Here is a 15,650-nt window from a genome sequence, read left to right as displayed (position 1 = left end):
TTGATCTCTGCTCAGGTCTTGATCTCAGGGTTGTGAGTTCAAGCCCCACATTGGGCTCCGTGCTGGGTGTGGAGCCTATTTAAAAAAAAAAAAAAAAAGTTTATTGAAAGACCTTGAAGAAGGTCTAAGTACTTGGAGAGAGATACTTATCTATGGACTCAATAACGTAATGATGTCCTTTCTCCCCAGTTTGATCTCTAGAGTCAATGAAATTCTAGTGAAAATACCAACAGGATTTTCAAGGAATCTGTGAAGCTGATTCTTAACTATGTGTGGAAGAGCCAAAGGCCAAGAATGGCTAAGACTCCCTTGAAGTAGGAGTGTAAGGTGGAGACATTGACCTAGCAGATAATCAAGATTTATTGTAAAGTAGTAGTAAGTAAGATAGAGTGGTTTTTGTTTGGGGACAGGCAGATTATCTAATGGAACAGAAATGAATATCCAGGAAAAGACCCATATATACATGGCCATTGGACCTATTGAGAGGTGATTTCCTATTAGCATAAAAAGGATGGTCTTTTAAATAAATGGTGCTGGGAAAATTATTTATTTAATGTGGGAAAAAAGAACATATGTGCTTAACCAGATTTTTGTGATCAGGCTCTGATTGTATGTATACCATTTAAAAATAATATGCATAGAAAATAACCTCTAATTTGCTTTTGAAAGTGAGCCTAAGAAAATGACAACTTAGGAAAAATATTTCCAGCAAGTATAATAGACAGAATGTTTACATCCTAGTTTATGAAGAGCTCTTAAAAGTCAATCAGAAAAAAGAGTTTATTTATTATTATTTTGCCTTCTTGACTGATTTTGACTTCTTTGCTTTATTATTTTGCCTTCTTGACTGATACTTAAGAACTTTTCCTCAACCAGGAAGCTATGACATTGGGTGGATTTATAAAAGGTAAAAGCCTTATTTGTCTTTTATACTTAAAGCATGTCCCAGGTGGATGTGGATTCAGGAATTGAAAATATGGAGGTTGATGAAAACGATCGAAGAGAAAAGAGGAGCCTCAGCGATAAGGTTGGTAAGAGATGAAGCCCTTGCTTCTGTTTTTAGAACAGGTAATATAAATACCCTTTTAGTTCTTCCATCTGCAGAGTCGATTAGAGTGCGCAGCCCCAAGTCAGCAAATCCTATTGAGGTGACTCTTTTTTTCTTTTGAGGAGAAATGGAGCCTAGATTGCCCTAATGGAAGGAGAGCTCACTTCTTTCATCTGGTCAGATCCTTCAGTTACCTTGGTTTCAGATCCATATTTCTATCAGTAAACTGAGTTTGTAATGAGAAGGAATTTCACGCTAACTTGAACTTTTTCTGTTGGTCTTTTGCTTACGCAAGTAGGTCATCACATCTTCCATAGTATTCTGAGGAGAAAATGGCTGGGAATTGAGGCAAGAATACGTGAAATCTAGTAGCACTTAGAAGCTTATTTAAAATATGAGGTCTTTATATTTTGTTATCATCTGAGCTTAGTTCCCTATAGTCAGCCAGAGAGAGGTGTTTTCTTTTGGCGGGTGTCATGGGGTAGAATTGGTAGAGACGGTTGCCTCACTTACTGTGCAATGATTTATGCGTGTTCAGCAGCACTTGGTGATGGTCATCTGTTGGACTGTGGCCTTCTGATGGCACAATGCTTCGCTTTGTAGAGTTCTTGCGTGTTTCCAGAATTCTTTTATATATATTTTATCTGTGACAGAAACTAGTGAGTAACATTAAATTCTGGAAAAGTTTTTGGATGAAGATTAGTTCTGTACTGATGTTATCCTGGTCCTTTGGCGTTCAGAAAAGTAAACAAATAGGATGTATGTACATCCTTTATCACATGACTCCCTTGGTGATTACAGGTAATGTTCCCGCTCTTTTATCCACCCCCCGTAGATAATTGTAAGCTTATGAAACCTCCATGTTGGTACTTCAAAGTCATAGTAACAAGTTCATTTTTCCCTTAGTCAATGGGTGAACAGTTGTATGTATTTCTAAAATATCCTCATTAATAAATGAATTACTTGAAATTAACCCCCAAATCTTCTTCCTCACAAGGAGCCTTCCTCGGGTTCTGAAGTGTCTGAAGAACAGGCCTTACAGCTGGTCTGTAAGATCTTTCGTGTCTCCTGGAAGGACCGGGACAGAGATGTCATCTTTCTTTCTTCTCTTTCTGCACAATTTAAGCAGAACCCAAAAGAAGGTAGGAATCCATCTTAGCTGTTAAGAGAAAGCAAGAATGTAAGATCTTTGCCCTTCTGTTACCCACATTCACTTTCTCTTGCTTTGGGGTTATATTTTTTGACTACAGAGATAGTTCTTGATGAGGACACTGCTGTTTGGCCACTTTCCACTGATCTTACTGATAAATTATTTTTTTTCTACTTTCATGATTTCTCTAGAAGAAAACTATATAAATAAGTTGATGGTCTCCATTGTTTCAGAGTTGAAGTTATTAATGTCTCTAATAAATAGGGGTGTACTGGACAGTCTCTAGGGATCCTGGGAGAGGTGCTCTGTATGACCTATACTTGCTTTAAGTGCCTGTCAGGTCATGTGCAGACAGTGGAGTAAATCCGCTTGATTAAATTGCTTAGCAGGATAAAACACTGATACTTTGCTGTGTTCCAGGATTCTATTTTAAGAGGCTACCCTAAACCACACTTTTATAACAAAGTAATAAAACTTCTAGCAAGATACCAGCATTTCAGGCACTGATACTCTTCTTTACAGAAGTCATTTGGAATGCAGAAGAGGCAGGGGTGGTTTGCCGTAGTGTTCCTTTGCGTATCACTAGAATATAGCCCTGACGGCAGGGATTTTTGTCTCTTTTGCTCCCTGATGTATCCCTGGTGCCTAGAAGGGTGCCTTGCACTTAACTATCCCTCAATAGATGTACTTTAAATGAGTGAATGAAAAGGAGATCATCTTTCCCTTTTTTGTGCTGCCCATCTTCCCTGGCAAGAAAAGTCCCCTGTGTTCCTGGCAGATGGATAGTTTACTTCTGATTTTGCTGGGATCTTCTTATTAACTGGTTGTAGATATGAGCCTAGCACCTGTGTGTTTCAGAAGCCTGCCACTTGTTCTTCTTCTTCTTCTTTTTTTAAGCAACAGCTACTTTAAAAAAAAATTTTTTTTTTTTTACTCCAGAGCAAGAGAGTGAGCAAGGAGGGGGAGGGGCAGAGGGAGAGGGAGAGGGAGAATCTCTACCAGACTCCCTGCTGACGTGGAGCCTGACACGGGGCTCAATCCCACAACCCTGAGATCACGACCTGAGCCAAAATCGAGAGTCGGCTGCTTAGCCGACGGAGTCACCCAGGCGCCCCCTTGTTATTATTCTTATTGTAAACCTTAAGATTCTTTTTTTTTTTTTAATTTTTTTATTCTTATGTTAATCCCCTTACATTACAACATTAGTTTTAGATGAAGTGTTCCATGATTCATTGTTTGTGCACAACACCCAGTGCTCCATGCAGAATGTGCCCTCCTCAATACCCACCACCAGGCCAACCCATCCTCCCACCCCCCTCCCCTCTAGAACCCTGTTTGTTTTTCAGAGTCCATCGTCTCTCATGTAAACCTTAAGATTCTTAAATCTGTCTTGTACACATATAAGTGATAATTTTTAATAGCCAAATCAGGTAAGATTTACATGTGTTACAGCTCTCATTTATTTAGTGATATTTAAAATGTATCCAAAGACCTCCAGGAAAGCATTTGGGAGCTTCGAAGAAGAAGGAAGCAGTTAGAAAATAGAATTTGCTCCAGAAAGCCAGATGGTGACTAAATATTAGACACTTCATAAAATATTTTGAACTTCGCATTTAGTAGTTTTACTGTATATAAAACATAGGTAGGTGAAGAAATGTACCCAGCTTTACTTCTAGTATGATAAACAAATGTCCATAGCTGGGAGTAGCAAGACCATAGCCATAGGGTTAATATATCTCAGCAGGGATTCTCATTGGGTGCACTCCAGTTTTCTTTCTTTTTTTTAAAATAAGTTTTGTATTTTGGAATAATTTTAGATTTACAGAAAAGTTTTGGAGATTGTGCAGGGAGTTCCCATATACCCTTCACCCAGTTTCCCTAATGTTACCATCTTATGTAACTATAGTCTATTTGTCAGAACTAAGATATCACTATTATCTGAACTCAGGCTTCATTTGGATTTTTCACCGGGTTTTCTCCTAATGTCCTTTTACTGTTCCAGAATCCAATCCGGATACCACATTGAACCTCTGGTTCCAGTTGGCTGATTCAAGGACTGTGTATATGAAGAAGCATATGTAACCTCTTCTTTATTCTGCCTTTCCAACAGTGTTCTCTGATTTTAAGGACTTGATTGGCCAGATTTTAATGGAAGTGCTAATGATGTCTACTCAGACTCGAGATGAAAATCCATTTGCCAGTCTGACGGCCACATCACAGCCAATTGCAGCGGCAGCTCGGTCACCAGACAGAAATCTCATGCTCACTACTGGCTCCAACCCAGGAACAAGCCCCATGTTCTGCGGTGTGGGTTCCTTCGGTACCAGCTCTTTCTCTAGGTCAGTGCACTCCCTTTTGCACATCTAGTTTGGTAGTCCAACAGCCATGAAGTATGTGACGGAAGGGACTGCTCACTCACGGGCCTTTGCCCGTCGGATTGTGCCATGTGTTGTATTTGGGTGGGTGCGTTTAGTCGTGGCTGGAGATCTTGTCTTTCCCAGATTGGTTTGTTTGGCTTCCCACGGTTAGGCTGTTGGTAAATTTTAGAAGCCAGTGGCTGTATAGAGTACATTATTCTTTGGAAAGAGGGCTTTATCAGACTGTAAATGTAGCCTCGAGATCGGTGCGGTAATTAGATTATAACCATTCAGATGAGTATCTGAGAGATTTGTACACTTGAATGCTTAGAGATGCAAAGTGTCATTGTACTATTCTTTAAAAGCTTGATATTTTCCATTTTAGTTATTTACCTCAAGTTTTTCTTCAATTTTCTCTTCTTTCCTCTCTTTCTCAACTGATTTAGCCTCTATGAAACTAGCCCGGCTCCCAGGACAAGTTTCTGGAGCTCGGTGCCAATGACGAGTCCATCCTTTGCCTCCTCCCCTTCCCGTGCAGCCGGCCAGATGGCTGTGCCGTCCATTCCCCTCAGCCCTCATGGCGCGGCTCCCGGCGCTGCCGGAGGAAGCCAGCCCGCGTCTTCACGGTATCGCCCCTACACGCTCACACCCCCGTGGGGCTCTTCAGCTTCTCCTACCCCGCGGTCCCCCGGCATCTCCATCCTGTCCAGCTCACCCAGCCTCCCTGCCCTCGCTAGTAGCCCTCAAGCAGTGCCTGTCAGCTCTCCCAGACTGAGACCCGGCAGCCTGGGGCCACCTTCCCTGGCCACCTCCCCCAGTGCCATGAGCAGACGTTCCTCATCCCTAAGGATCTCTCCTAGGTATTTATTCAGCAGGAAAGCTGCGTGCGTGTTTGCAGTGCTGGGAGAGGCGATTAACTCGGTTTGGAAGAACTGCTGTGTGACGCTGACCTCAGTTACATGTGCTTTCCTGTTCGGGGTTATTAACCTGTGTGTCTAACTAGTTTGGTAGGCTCGCGCCCCGAGTCCATGCTTCTGCCAGGCTCTGATAACAGTAGAAGGTGTGGGTGTTCCATTGTGCGTCCCTCCGTCTGTTCTTACCCCTCACTCTTCCTCCTTCCTGGCCAAAAAAAAAAAAAAAAAAAAGAAGTCACTTCATTTTTTTGAAGTCTAGTTCATGTGTCATTCCTCATTACAAATGAATTCCAGAGGCTGTGGGCAGTTTGTATTTGAGCGTTGGGGCTCACAGGAGCACATTTTAGCTCTTCGTACTGTTGTCAATCAGAGTTGAAATACCGTTAGCCCAGGGGGTGGTGGGAGCAAGTCTTGGGCCCATGTCCCTCACCTCTGATCACTGAGGCGGGGCCGGTGTTTGTGCCTTGACCCTTTGATTTGAGCCTCTTAGAAAGAAGCAGTATCAGAATTCCACTAACCCAGTGCCCTCCCCGCGCGCCGCCCCCCCCCCCCGCCGAATGTGCCTGTGCATTTATGTCATCGAGGTGAATTATTTTTCTGCATGTCAGTAATCAGAACTTTTAGCATAACATTTAATTAAAAAGGGATAGCAGTTGCAAAAGCTTTCTACCTCTTGTTTTTCCTTTGTTCCCTGATGACCTTTTTTGCTTTTGTTGTGGTAGTATGTACGACAATCCTTTCTCCTTCCTCTTCCTCGCACTTTCTGGCGACAGTAGTGATGAAGATGAAGAAGAAGATGATGGTGATGATGGTGATGATGAAGGTGGTGGTGGTGGTGATGAGTTTTCTTGTGTCCAGTTTGGGTCCAGGTATCAGAGGAATGGAGTCTTACCCCTGCATGTGCATAAGTGCTTAGGAACTAACTTTTATAAGCCCTTATTATGGGCGTGCTTTGGATCGAAACAGGGTAGGGTCAAATGAGACAGCCTGGATAGTCAAGATGTGGGGAACTTGCATGTACTGAGGCTTTAGGACCTTACCTGGGGTAAAGTGGCACGTAGGAAAATCTTCATCGTTGTTGCCTGGTAAGTTTGGAGGAAAACTTATGTGTAATCATTTGTCAGAAACAAATGACAGATTAAAGATGAATTATCAAGCACACCCATCCTGAGATCTGAAATGAGGTACCCTTCATTTAACTATGGCGAGTGTTCTCGTGAACTGCCAGATGTGAGCGACACGTACTCAGTGGGGCATGTTTCCTTATGTACAGTTGCATGGATTGCTGCTACTTAGGAATGGCGAAGGGGCTGGGTTCGTGTGTGCGTGTGTGTGTCTTTTAATTACCCCTTCCACCCCAGCTCGGGCTGACAGTCTGTTCAAGAGCATATGGGGCCATCCTGTCTGGTATAAATGATTCTGCTTTCACTTCTAACCTTAAATTTCACTGATCACCTCCTTGACCTCAGTGAGGCTAGACCCTTGTTTAGACAGCCTCTGGAATGACAACAGAGGCTGAAACTGAGTTTGTGATGCTGCTGAATGTTAACCCTCCAAAAACCGTGTGAAAAAAGACTGCTTGGGTTTTCTAGGTGATTTGGGGCAAGAAAATATAATGGCACCTTCTTTCTGAACCTCGGACTCATTGTCTTACGATTTTGCTCTTAAATCGAAGTTTCCACTGGACTGATTTGGTATTTATGCCCAGCACTGCTCAAAAATAACTCCAGGCTATAAATAGAGACGGCAGTAGGAGTTAGGTATGCTTCATTAAATTGGACAGTGTTCAGAAGAATCATTAGAGAGAGTACATAGAGAGAGAAAGGAATGTTGGTGCAAGGTTGAATATTGATTCAGGAAAGTTGATGTTTGTATCAGGTTGAACATTGTATTACTGTTTCTCAAGTGAATTTCCCAAAGGTAGAAGTGTCTTTTTCATGTGGATAAAATCCTCCCGCACGATTATAGTAATGCAGCAGGCATCCTTTTTAGGAATCAATTTCCATACATGATGAAAGTGCTTTGTTATCTGTTTTACTGTAAATTGTGAGAGAAATGCTCTCTCTCCCTGGCCTGTTTCATTCCAGCTTGCTCTCACCAAGATACCAGATGGCGTGCTGCTTTTACTAGCACTAGACTCCTGGCATCCCAACCTTGTCTCTGATCTAGATTCTATAGCCACAAGGAGAGATAACCGTGTAATAATAGCCCCGAATACTGACTGAGCATCGTGGGCCAGATCCCGTGCCAGCACTCTGCACACATTATCCCTCTATCCTCACAGCAGCCCTTCCGGTTACTGTAAGGAACCTGGGGGACAGGGAGGTCAGTCACATAACTTAAGTACGTGGCAAGGCCTGAGTCCAGAACTCACCTGCTTCACCACCACACTGTGCTCCCGACAGGACTCGTGTTGTTCTTGTTCCTTAACTAGTTATTTTGCTGCCGAGTGTTTATGCATCTACTCTGTTCCTTGGCAAGGAAGTGCCAGCATTTTACTCGGTAATTACAAAATTCCATTCAGTTGGCAGGTCCTTTGCTGGCTGTTAAAACGGAATCTGATCTATCCAGATTTTGGCAACTTAACTTAACAGCTTTTGAATAGCTATCAAGCAGAATGTGAGAGGATGTGTAAAAATATATGACTGATTAAGCAAATAGAGAGGAATTCAAGAATGCACGTAGGGCCAGAACCGAGAGGAGGTTAATTTGAGTGATCAGGAAATAACAGTTATTTTCTTGCCAATCGATCTTCCCAGAATTTTATTTACTTTCAAGTAAGCAATTTCAACACCTACTCCTTGCCCGGTAAGATGAATGTTGTAGAAGAGCAACAGGGGGCCGCATCTGTCCCCCTCCTGCCCGCCTCTGGCTCGCCCGGTGCAGTTGATACGTTACAAATGTTTTTGGAAGTAGTTGGGACATACGTACATACGTTAATTATCTATAGTAGGGACGAGAAGGATTAATTTAAGAAAGGTAGAACATTCCTTCCGTGACATTCTATAGTCCTCCGGAAAGAGCTGTATAAATTATAAGGATCGACCTGTTGCAGGAGTGGAATGAGCGAAGTGAGAGAATCGTCTTGTAATAAAAATAACATAGCATTTGCTCTGAGGAAAATTTTTCCGAGTGTTTCCTAGGAAAGAAATCTGTTTGTAACTGCTTAGATATTTCAGTGAAGGAGGTAGAATCTTCAGTGTCGTGAACCTGTGTGAATAGAGAAAGGGAAAATTAGCAAATGGTGAAAAATGTTCACATTTACCCTCTCGTTTCTGCTGCTCGTCACTGCTTGGAGATGAAACATGGCAACAGTCCCACCGTGTGTGTCTCCAGACCCTCACACGCAGTGTGCCCCTGCTCACACAGAGTAAAACCCAAAGCCTCACCCTGGCGAGTGAGACCCTTCGTGTCACGTACATGCACATGCACACGTGCACGCACGCACACGCGTGTTCCTCCGTTCTGACCTCACGTGCCTCCCCTTGCCCCCTTCGCTGCTCGCCACCCTGTTCTTGACCTCCCCTGGCATACTCCCGGCTACCTTGGGCCTTCACACTTCCTTCCTCTCTTTGGACAGCTGTCCCCCGGATGGCTGCATGGCTTGCTCCCCTGACGCCCTCGGGTCTCCGTGTAGACACCATCTTCCCAGAGGGTCATATCACACATTATATAAAGCACACACGCACACTTACTGCCCGTCTCTGTCACCATGCTCCGCTGTCATCGTTCTTCATAGCATTCCTGTATTATTTTGGACTATCCCCCCCTCTAGAGTGTAATCGCTGTACCAGCAGGGTCTGTTCCATTCAGTGTCTGCCCCCAGAGCCTACAAGAGCGCCTAGAATGCACAGTACACTGTGAACATTTGTTCAATGAATTCACGTTGCTCGAACCCGCACTGCTCTGACTTTGCCTTGCACTGAGAAAACACAACATTCTAAAGTCTGCATTCAAAAAAATGAGTTACACAGGAGAGAGATTATTCATACCATTATAGAAGAAATTATCAAGGAACATGTTTTCTTGGTGCATTTCGTATGGGATTCAGTTTGCAACAGATCTGATGCACGTCGGCTCCCCTGGAAGATTGCATTGTGTTTTCGGAAGGAGTCAGGTGTATTTCTATTATGCAAAGTAATCACTTTATTAAATTGGACTGTCGGTGTAGTTATCAGAAAACGGTTCACACATTCTCCCAGAAGGAGGTATAAGTTTGTAGATACTCGTAGGACTTGAATGTGACATATGTCCAGTGTGGTATTACATGTGTCACAGTTGTAAAAGCATCATGAATTTGGGAATAACTTGTTTAGGGAAAAATGAAATGTTCTTTTAAAACTTTAAAAATGTTTATTGATAGCATGAACATGTGCACACAAACACTACACCACTTTTCTCCTTCAGAGTGGCATTCAAAATTTAAGTCCAGCGCTTTCACTTTGAACCTAAAGATCGTTGTGCGTTTTGATCATTGAGACCTGTGTGTAGCGTTATTGAGACGGGCTGCTTTTCATGCTAGGGGATCATGGTTTACTTTAGCACCTGTAGGACCAATCCTAAAATTTGTAATCTATGAACAAATACTGGAGTTTATTCTACATTTCCTATTTGGTTAAATTTTATTTCAATTTTTTGGGTCGTCTGTTCTTGAGAGTCAGCTGAAGTGTTGTTTGGTGTCTGACAGATGATCACCAAAATATACCAACTTCTTTTAGCTTTGAAAATTCTCTGATCCATTCCGGATGCCTTTCACTGCATTGCCTGGCATGAGACCAGCAATCTTCTACATACTTTGTCACTTTTCATGTCTCAGTGAAATAGTTGTGAAGGTACCTCAGTTGGCTTTGAGGTGTTCACACTGAAGTTAAAATTCCGTGGGAAGTGTTGGCTAAGAATGGAATCTAGTTTCAGCGTGTGAGTGGCCACCATGGAAGCATGCTGCCTTCATGCAGATGTTCGCGTGCTGGCTGTGGGTAGTGACCCCTTGGAGCTGGGAAGGACCTATCGGCATCAAACGTAAGATGCTTTTCATCAGAACTGTAAAAATGTGAACAATTTGGGCCTTATTATAAAGGAAATGTATAGTTGAAATTTTCATTTAAACATGAGGCAGATGGGTTTTCGTTGTTTTCTGCGAGAGAGAGCCACTCGAAGGAAAATTAACCTTAGTTGTGTCTGGGGAAAGCCTGTGTTGGTCAAGTTCATCTTTGGAAGTGCAGTGAGTAATAGAGTCACTGGGTCCCTGACGTCAGACAGAGGAGGAAGGAATCGCAGATAGCTTGAAACTGAGATGGTGCAGTAAGAAAATATCTCCCTTTTCCCTTTCTACTTTTGGGGATTCACCACACTTCTCATATTTTTGGTTGGTTTTTCTCTTTTGTTCTGATGTTGCTTTTCTTTCCCCCCCTATGCTTTCTTCTCTCTTCCCTTCTGTCAGACCTATGGAGCAGATTGTAGGAATTCAGATTGACTAGACTCTGGCCTGAAAGCCTTGGATTGAAAACTGGCATTGTTTTCATCTCTTTAACTTTAATATCATACTTTCATTCCAAGGTCAATTATATATCCAGTTGACCCCCAAACAAGATGGGTTTGAACTGTGCAGGTCCACGTATATGTGGATTTTTTAGGTAAAAAATATATTTTTTAGGTGCAGTACCGTAAATGTATTTTCTCTTCCTTATGATTTTCTTAATAATATTCTGTTTTCTGTAGCTTAAGAATATACTGTAAGAATACAGTATATAATACATATACAAAATACATGTTAATCGACTTATGTTATTAGTTAAGGCTTCTGGTCAATGGTAGGCTATTAGTCTTTAAGTTTTGGGGGAGTCAGAAGTTAAATGCAATTTTCAATTGCATGGAGGTGGCAACCCGAATCCTTGTGTTGTTCAAGGGTCAACTGTATTTTTCTAAAATTCTAAGGTCAGTTATGCATATATTCCAGAATTAGTTATGTATATCTATGCGTCTACCTGCATAACATATTGTTAATAACTCAATCCCTCTTAGTCCTGTTGGTTTCTAGCCTTTAATCGTCTGCCCCAGTTGAAGTAGGGATGGGCCTTTCAGGGTCGTGATATTCTTCCCATCCTTTATCATCTTTCATATGTAATTTTTTTTGCTAAGTTTATGTTTTCTCATTTCCTTTTCATTTCAAAATTCCTAGCCTCTCCCTGTGCCATGATTACTCTCTTTGTATCTTTTGTGTATATCAAATAAATTTGTGAGTTAAACATCAGGCTTGGTATGTGACTTGTTGATGGTTGATCTAAACTTTAATTTCCTCACTTGAGATAATGTTTGGCTTTGGTCTCGGTGAATAGTTCTTACTAATCATAACAGTGCTTCATGTTGTATCCTGCTTATAGTCTACGACACACTTCCATTTGGCTTCCTTTAAGCCTCACTGCACAGGAGATGAGGTTCCAGGTTCAGGTCACAAGCAGGCAGTACAGCTGGACCAGAACCCAAGTTTGGATACCCCCACACAAGATTTTTGTTTTGTTTGTGTTTACTCTACAACTTTGCCTTTTTCACTGAAAGTTTTAGAAATTTTTGTGTTAATAACAAATAATTTTATGTTTCCTTCTATAACTGGACAGTTTTCCTTTTCTGGTCCTACTGCCAGATGCTGGATGAAGGCTTTTGAGATTATGTCAGAAGGCATGAGAAGGGGTTTTTTGTTAGTCTTTATAACTTCACTCCTGCTGAATTCGATGATTGCAGTAGCATAGTCTGGTTTCAACCTACAAGTCGGTCTGAGTGAAGACGGCCAGTTTGGTTTAAGCACATGTGCTATCCCTTCAGGTACCCAGCACAGTAGGTCTTAGTCCTCCTGGCTTTGTAAGTTGCCACTCCCAATAGGAGAAGATGTTGGGTTTCTGCTCCAACTCTCTTCTTAGGTCAATACAATGTTTACTAAGAGTTACTGTTGTTGGATTCGGAGCAGGTGCAATGAGCAGGTGCAATGAGCAGTCAGCTCCAACCTTGGCTGCATGGGTGTCTGCTTTGTCGTGGGTGCAGGGATCCTAACAGGCTTTCTGCTGCAGAAGTGCAAACTCTATCAAAGATAATTCATTGAGAGGAGGTAAGAATCATCAGTTTTCTTTTCTCTTCTCCAAAGTTTGGGAGCCTCTGGTGGGGCCAGTACTTGGGATTCCTACAGCGACCATTTCACCATTGAGACCTGCAAGGAGACAGACATGCTGAACTACCTCATCGAGTGTTTTGACCGAGTTGGAATAGAGGAAAAAAAAGCACCAAAGGTAATATGAAATAGATCCACTTAAAAACCCGTAAGAACCTGGTTATTTTTTGATAAATAATCTTTTGCCCCCTTAAGGAACATTCCTTCATTTATTCAATCAGGAAAATGGTTCTCCAGCATGTATTATGTGCCAGGCACTGCACTGGGAGCTCAAGGCGTATCAGTGAACAAAACAGAGATCCCCCCCACCCTCACAGAACTCACATCCTCGTGGAAGGAAGAAGTGACGGGGGCAAATGCCACTGCCACCAGCGACTTGCATGGCCCTTATAGTTCCTGGTAGTCTGTAACAAGTGTAGTAATAACCCACATGTATGGAGTGCCCGCGGACTGCTGACCTTGTGTTTCGCCTACGGGAGCTCAGATTCTCACGGTTGTTCAGTTAATCTAGTGTAAGATAGGTATTATTTTTACTGTATGAATAACCAGATGAACCTCAGAGACACTGAGTAATTGTCCGGAATCACATAAAAGTTACAAAAATGGGTTTAAACTCCAGAAGCTATGCTTTCTCTCCTGTTTCATGCTGTCTTTATTATGATTTCATTCTCAGTTCATTGTCCACTTCTCGTTTCCAAACTAGTCAACTTGTCCACCTGTTAGTTACATATTTGTAAAGGGCCTCTCTGGGGTTTGTTGCACTGAACCTTAAGCAAAGGCGGAGAGCGGGCACACAGCTCTGAGATTCCCGCTTGGCCACCTCACTCTGCGCTCTTCCCTGACCGTAGATTTCAGTGGAGGCAGTACACGTGGACGGTAGTTACTCTGGTTTGTTCACTATGAGTCAGGCAAGAGAAAAGCGTGCCATTTCCTGGAGATTGACGTCTCCCGACTCTTGTCAGTTTTCAACAGGACAGGCTTATTTTGTTTGTTTTTGCAGTCCTGACCTCCTCCGCCTTTTCTTTCAGATGTGCAGCCAGCCAGCAGTCAGCCAGCTTCTGAGCAACATCCGCTCACAGTGCATATCCCATACCGCATTAGTCCTACAAGGTTCCCTCACGCAGCCAAGGTAGGGAAACCCGTGTGCGCTCGTGTTAGCAGGCAGAGGAGCCTATCCCTCAGCGGACGTCGGGCTCTCCGGCCCACTTGCCTCATCTTGGATAACACACTTTCTCACCTGGAAGACAAAAGTGGTTGAATGGATAACCCAGGAGGTCCCTTTCCTTCTCTGAAACACTATGAAAATAAAACACTGTCTGCTTTACTTCTAGACCACTGTTGAAATATGTCAGCGTCAAGGCAGGAAATTAGTATTTAGTTTAAAAGCAGCTCCTTGAAATCAGGGGAGATCTTTGAAAAAATGTGCAGGTTATCACTTTCCATGTATCATACAATCAATTTCTGTTATTCAGTGATAAATAACAGTGGGAGAGCAGTTAGTTTGGGAATCACCCAGAGTACCCTACATTATTGATTGTTTCGGAGGGTCCCATCAAGGTTTCTAGTTCAATATAAGAGTATTTATATATTTCATTATTTTATGAAAATATCTGAAGGAAAAGTAATGCAAAAATTTCTAAGGAAGAAATGGCAAAGTTACACTTATTCGTTCTGGATGTTCTTATATTATTTTCTGTACCAGAACCATCTGTTTTTGAAACTTGTCAAAAAGAAGGAAAAATTTGGGGATGACTGGCTGGCTCAGTCAGGGGAGCGAGGGACTCTTGATCTCCCGAGGTCGGTCATGAGTTCAAGTCCCATGTTGGGTATAGAGATTACATAAATAAGTGAACCTTAAAAAGGAAAAAAAAGAAGAAGAAGAAAGAAAAGGATAAACATGGACCAAAACCAAAAAAAAAATTCTGTGGTTAAAATTAGCAAGAGTTTTATTTAAAAGTCCTCAGCCACCACTGATCTTTTCTTTTCAGTTGGATGTGCCATAAACAAATAAGTAAAAGAGACATATAATGCCTCATTTTTGGGGTAATGCTTTATTTTTAAAGGGCTTGACTGTAGGAAAAAAATGGATTCTTTGAAACTTTCTGCAGTCTCTTCATTAAAAAGACCAAAAAGTAATTATGAACAATTTAAGAAGGGTGGTCTTTTGCCTAAAACTGTTGTGTAGCATATTTGGGAGATTTAAAGTTTGACATTTGACTGGACACGTCTGCTGACGTGACAGCCCGTGTGCCGTGTTATCACACGCTGCTGAGCTGAGCCATCGCGGTCCTTGACTCTTGTGGGTTCACAGGTCCATGCAGCAGCCGTCCTTCCTGGTGCCGTATATGCTCTGCAGGAATCTCCCGTATGGCTTCATGCAGGAACTGGTGAGGACCACTCACCAGGATGAAGAAGTGTTCAAGCAGGTGAGGTTTTGTGAATTTGCTACCAGGACATTTAACCTAGGAGCTTCTATGCCAAGGGTGATTTCTAAAGACACCATCTATTGAAAACCTCTGTTTCAGAATTTGAACATGCATGTGTTAATTGCTCAGAGAGATCTGATACTTCTTTCTTGAGATAATCAGATTGACAACTGCATTGTTCACATCATTTGTCCATTTCAGGCAGTCAAGCATCAAGTATTTTAAACAGTGCTAAGTGCCTTGAGAGGGAAGAAGAAGTGTAAGGCCCTGTCCCTCATTTCAAGGTGCTTTTAACACAAGTATACCAAGAGATGGCATAAGACACGACGTGCATTTGCCAGTTGAGTCGTGTTGAAAATTAGTTCTCCAGGGTGCCTGGGTGGCTCAGTTGGTTAAGCGACTACCTTCGGCTCAGGTCATGATCCTGGAGTCCCGGGATCGAGTCCCGCATCGGGCTCCCTGCTCGGCGGGGAGTCTGCTTCTCCCTCTCCCACTCGCCCTGCTTGTGTTCCCTCACTCGCTGTGTCTTTCTCTGTCAAATAAATAAATAAAATCTTTAAAAAAAAAAGAAAGAAAGAAAAAAAGAAAATTAGTTC

The 15,650-nt window shown here is 42.4% G+C and overlaps 1 protein-coding gene across 4 annotated transcripts in view; it reads left to right on the top strand.

Moving 5' to 3' along the window:
* UBE4B (ubiquitination factor E4B) overlaps positions 1-15,650 on the top strand; it is a 123,666-nt gene that overhangs the window by 63,292 nt on the left and 44,724 nt on the right. For 3 of the 4 annotated variants that reach the window (XM_035019829.1, XM_035019830.1, XM_035019831.1), the window contains 8 exons: positions 940-1,027; positions 2,046-2,190; positions 4,309-4,537; positions 5,002-5,415; positions 6,192-6,338; positions 12,605-12,746; positions 13,657-13,757; positions 14,940-15,054. In XM_035019829.1, coding sequence (XP_034875720.1) covers positions 940-1,027; positions 2,046-2,190; positions 4,309-4,537; positions 5,002-5,415; positions 6,192-6,338; positions 12,605-12,746; positions 13,657-13,757; positions 14,940-15,054 — 1,381 coding nt within the window. The remainder of the gene's footprint in view (positions 1-939; positions 1,028-2,045; positions 2,191-4,308; positions 4,538-5,001; positions 5,416-6,191; positions 6,339-12,604; positions 12,747-13,656; positions 13,758-14,939; positions 15,055-15,650) is intronic. The other variant, XM_035019832.1, reaches the window with a different exon arrangement.

The sequence above is a fragment of the Mirounga leonina genome, unplaced genomic scaffold (assembly GCF_011800145.1).
Source record: "Mirounga leonina isolate KUSES-001 unplaced genomic scaffold, KU_Mleo_1.0 Mir_173, whole genome shotgun sequence".
Lineage (NCBI taxonomy): Eukaryota > Metazoa > Chordata > Mammalia > Carnivora > Phocidae > Mirounga > Mirounga leonina.
Note: the sequence above shows the minus strand (reverse complement) of the source record. Positions and strands in the feature narration are given on the sequence as shown.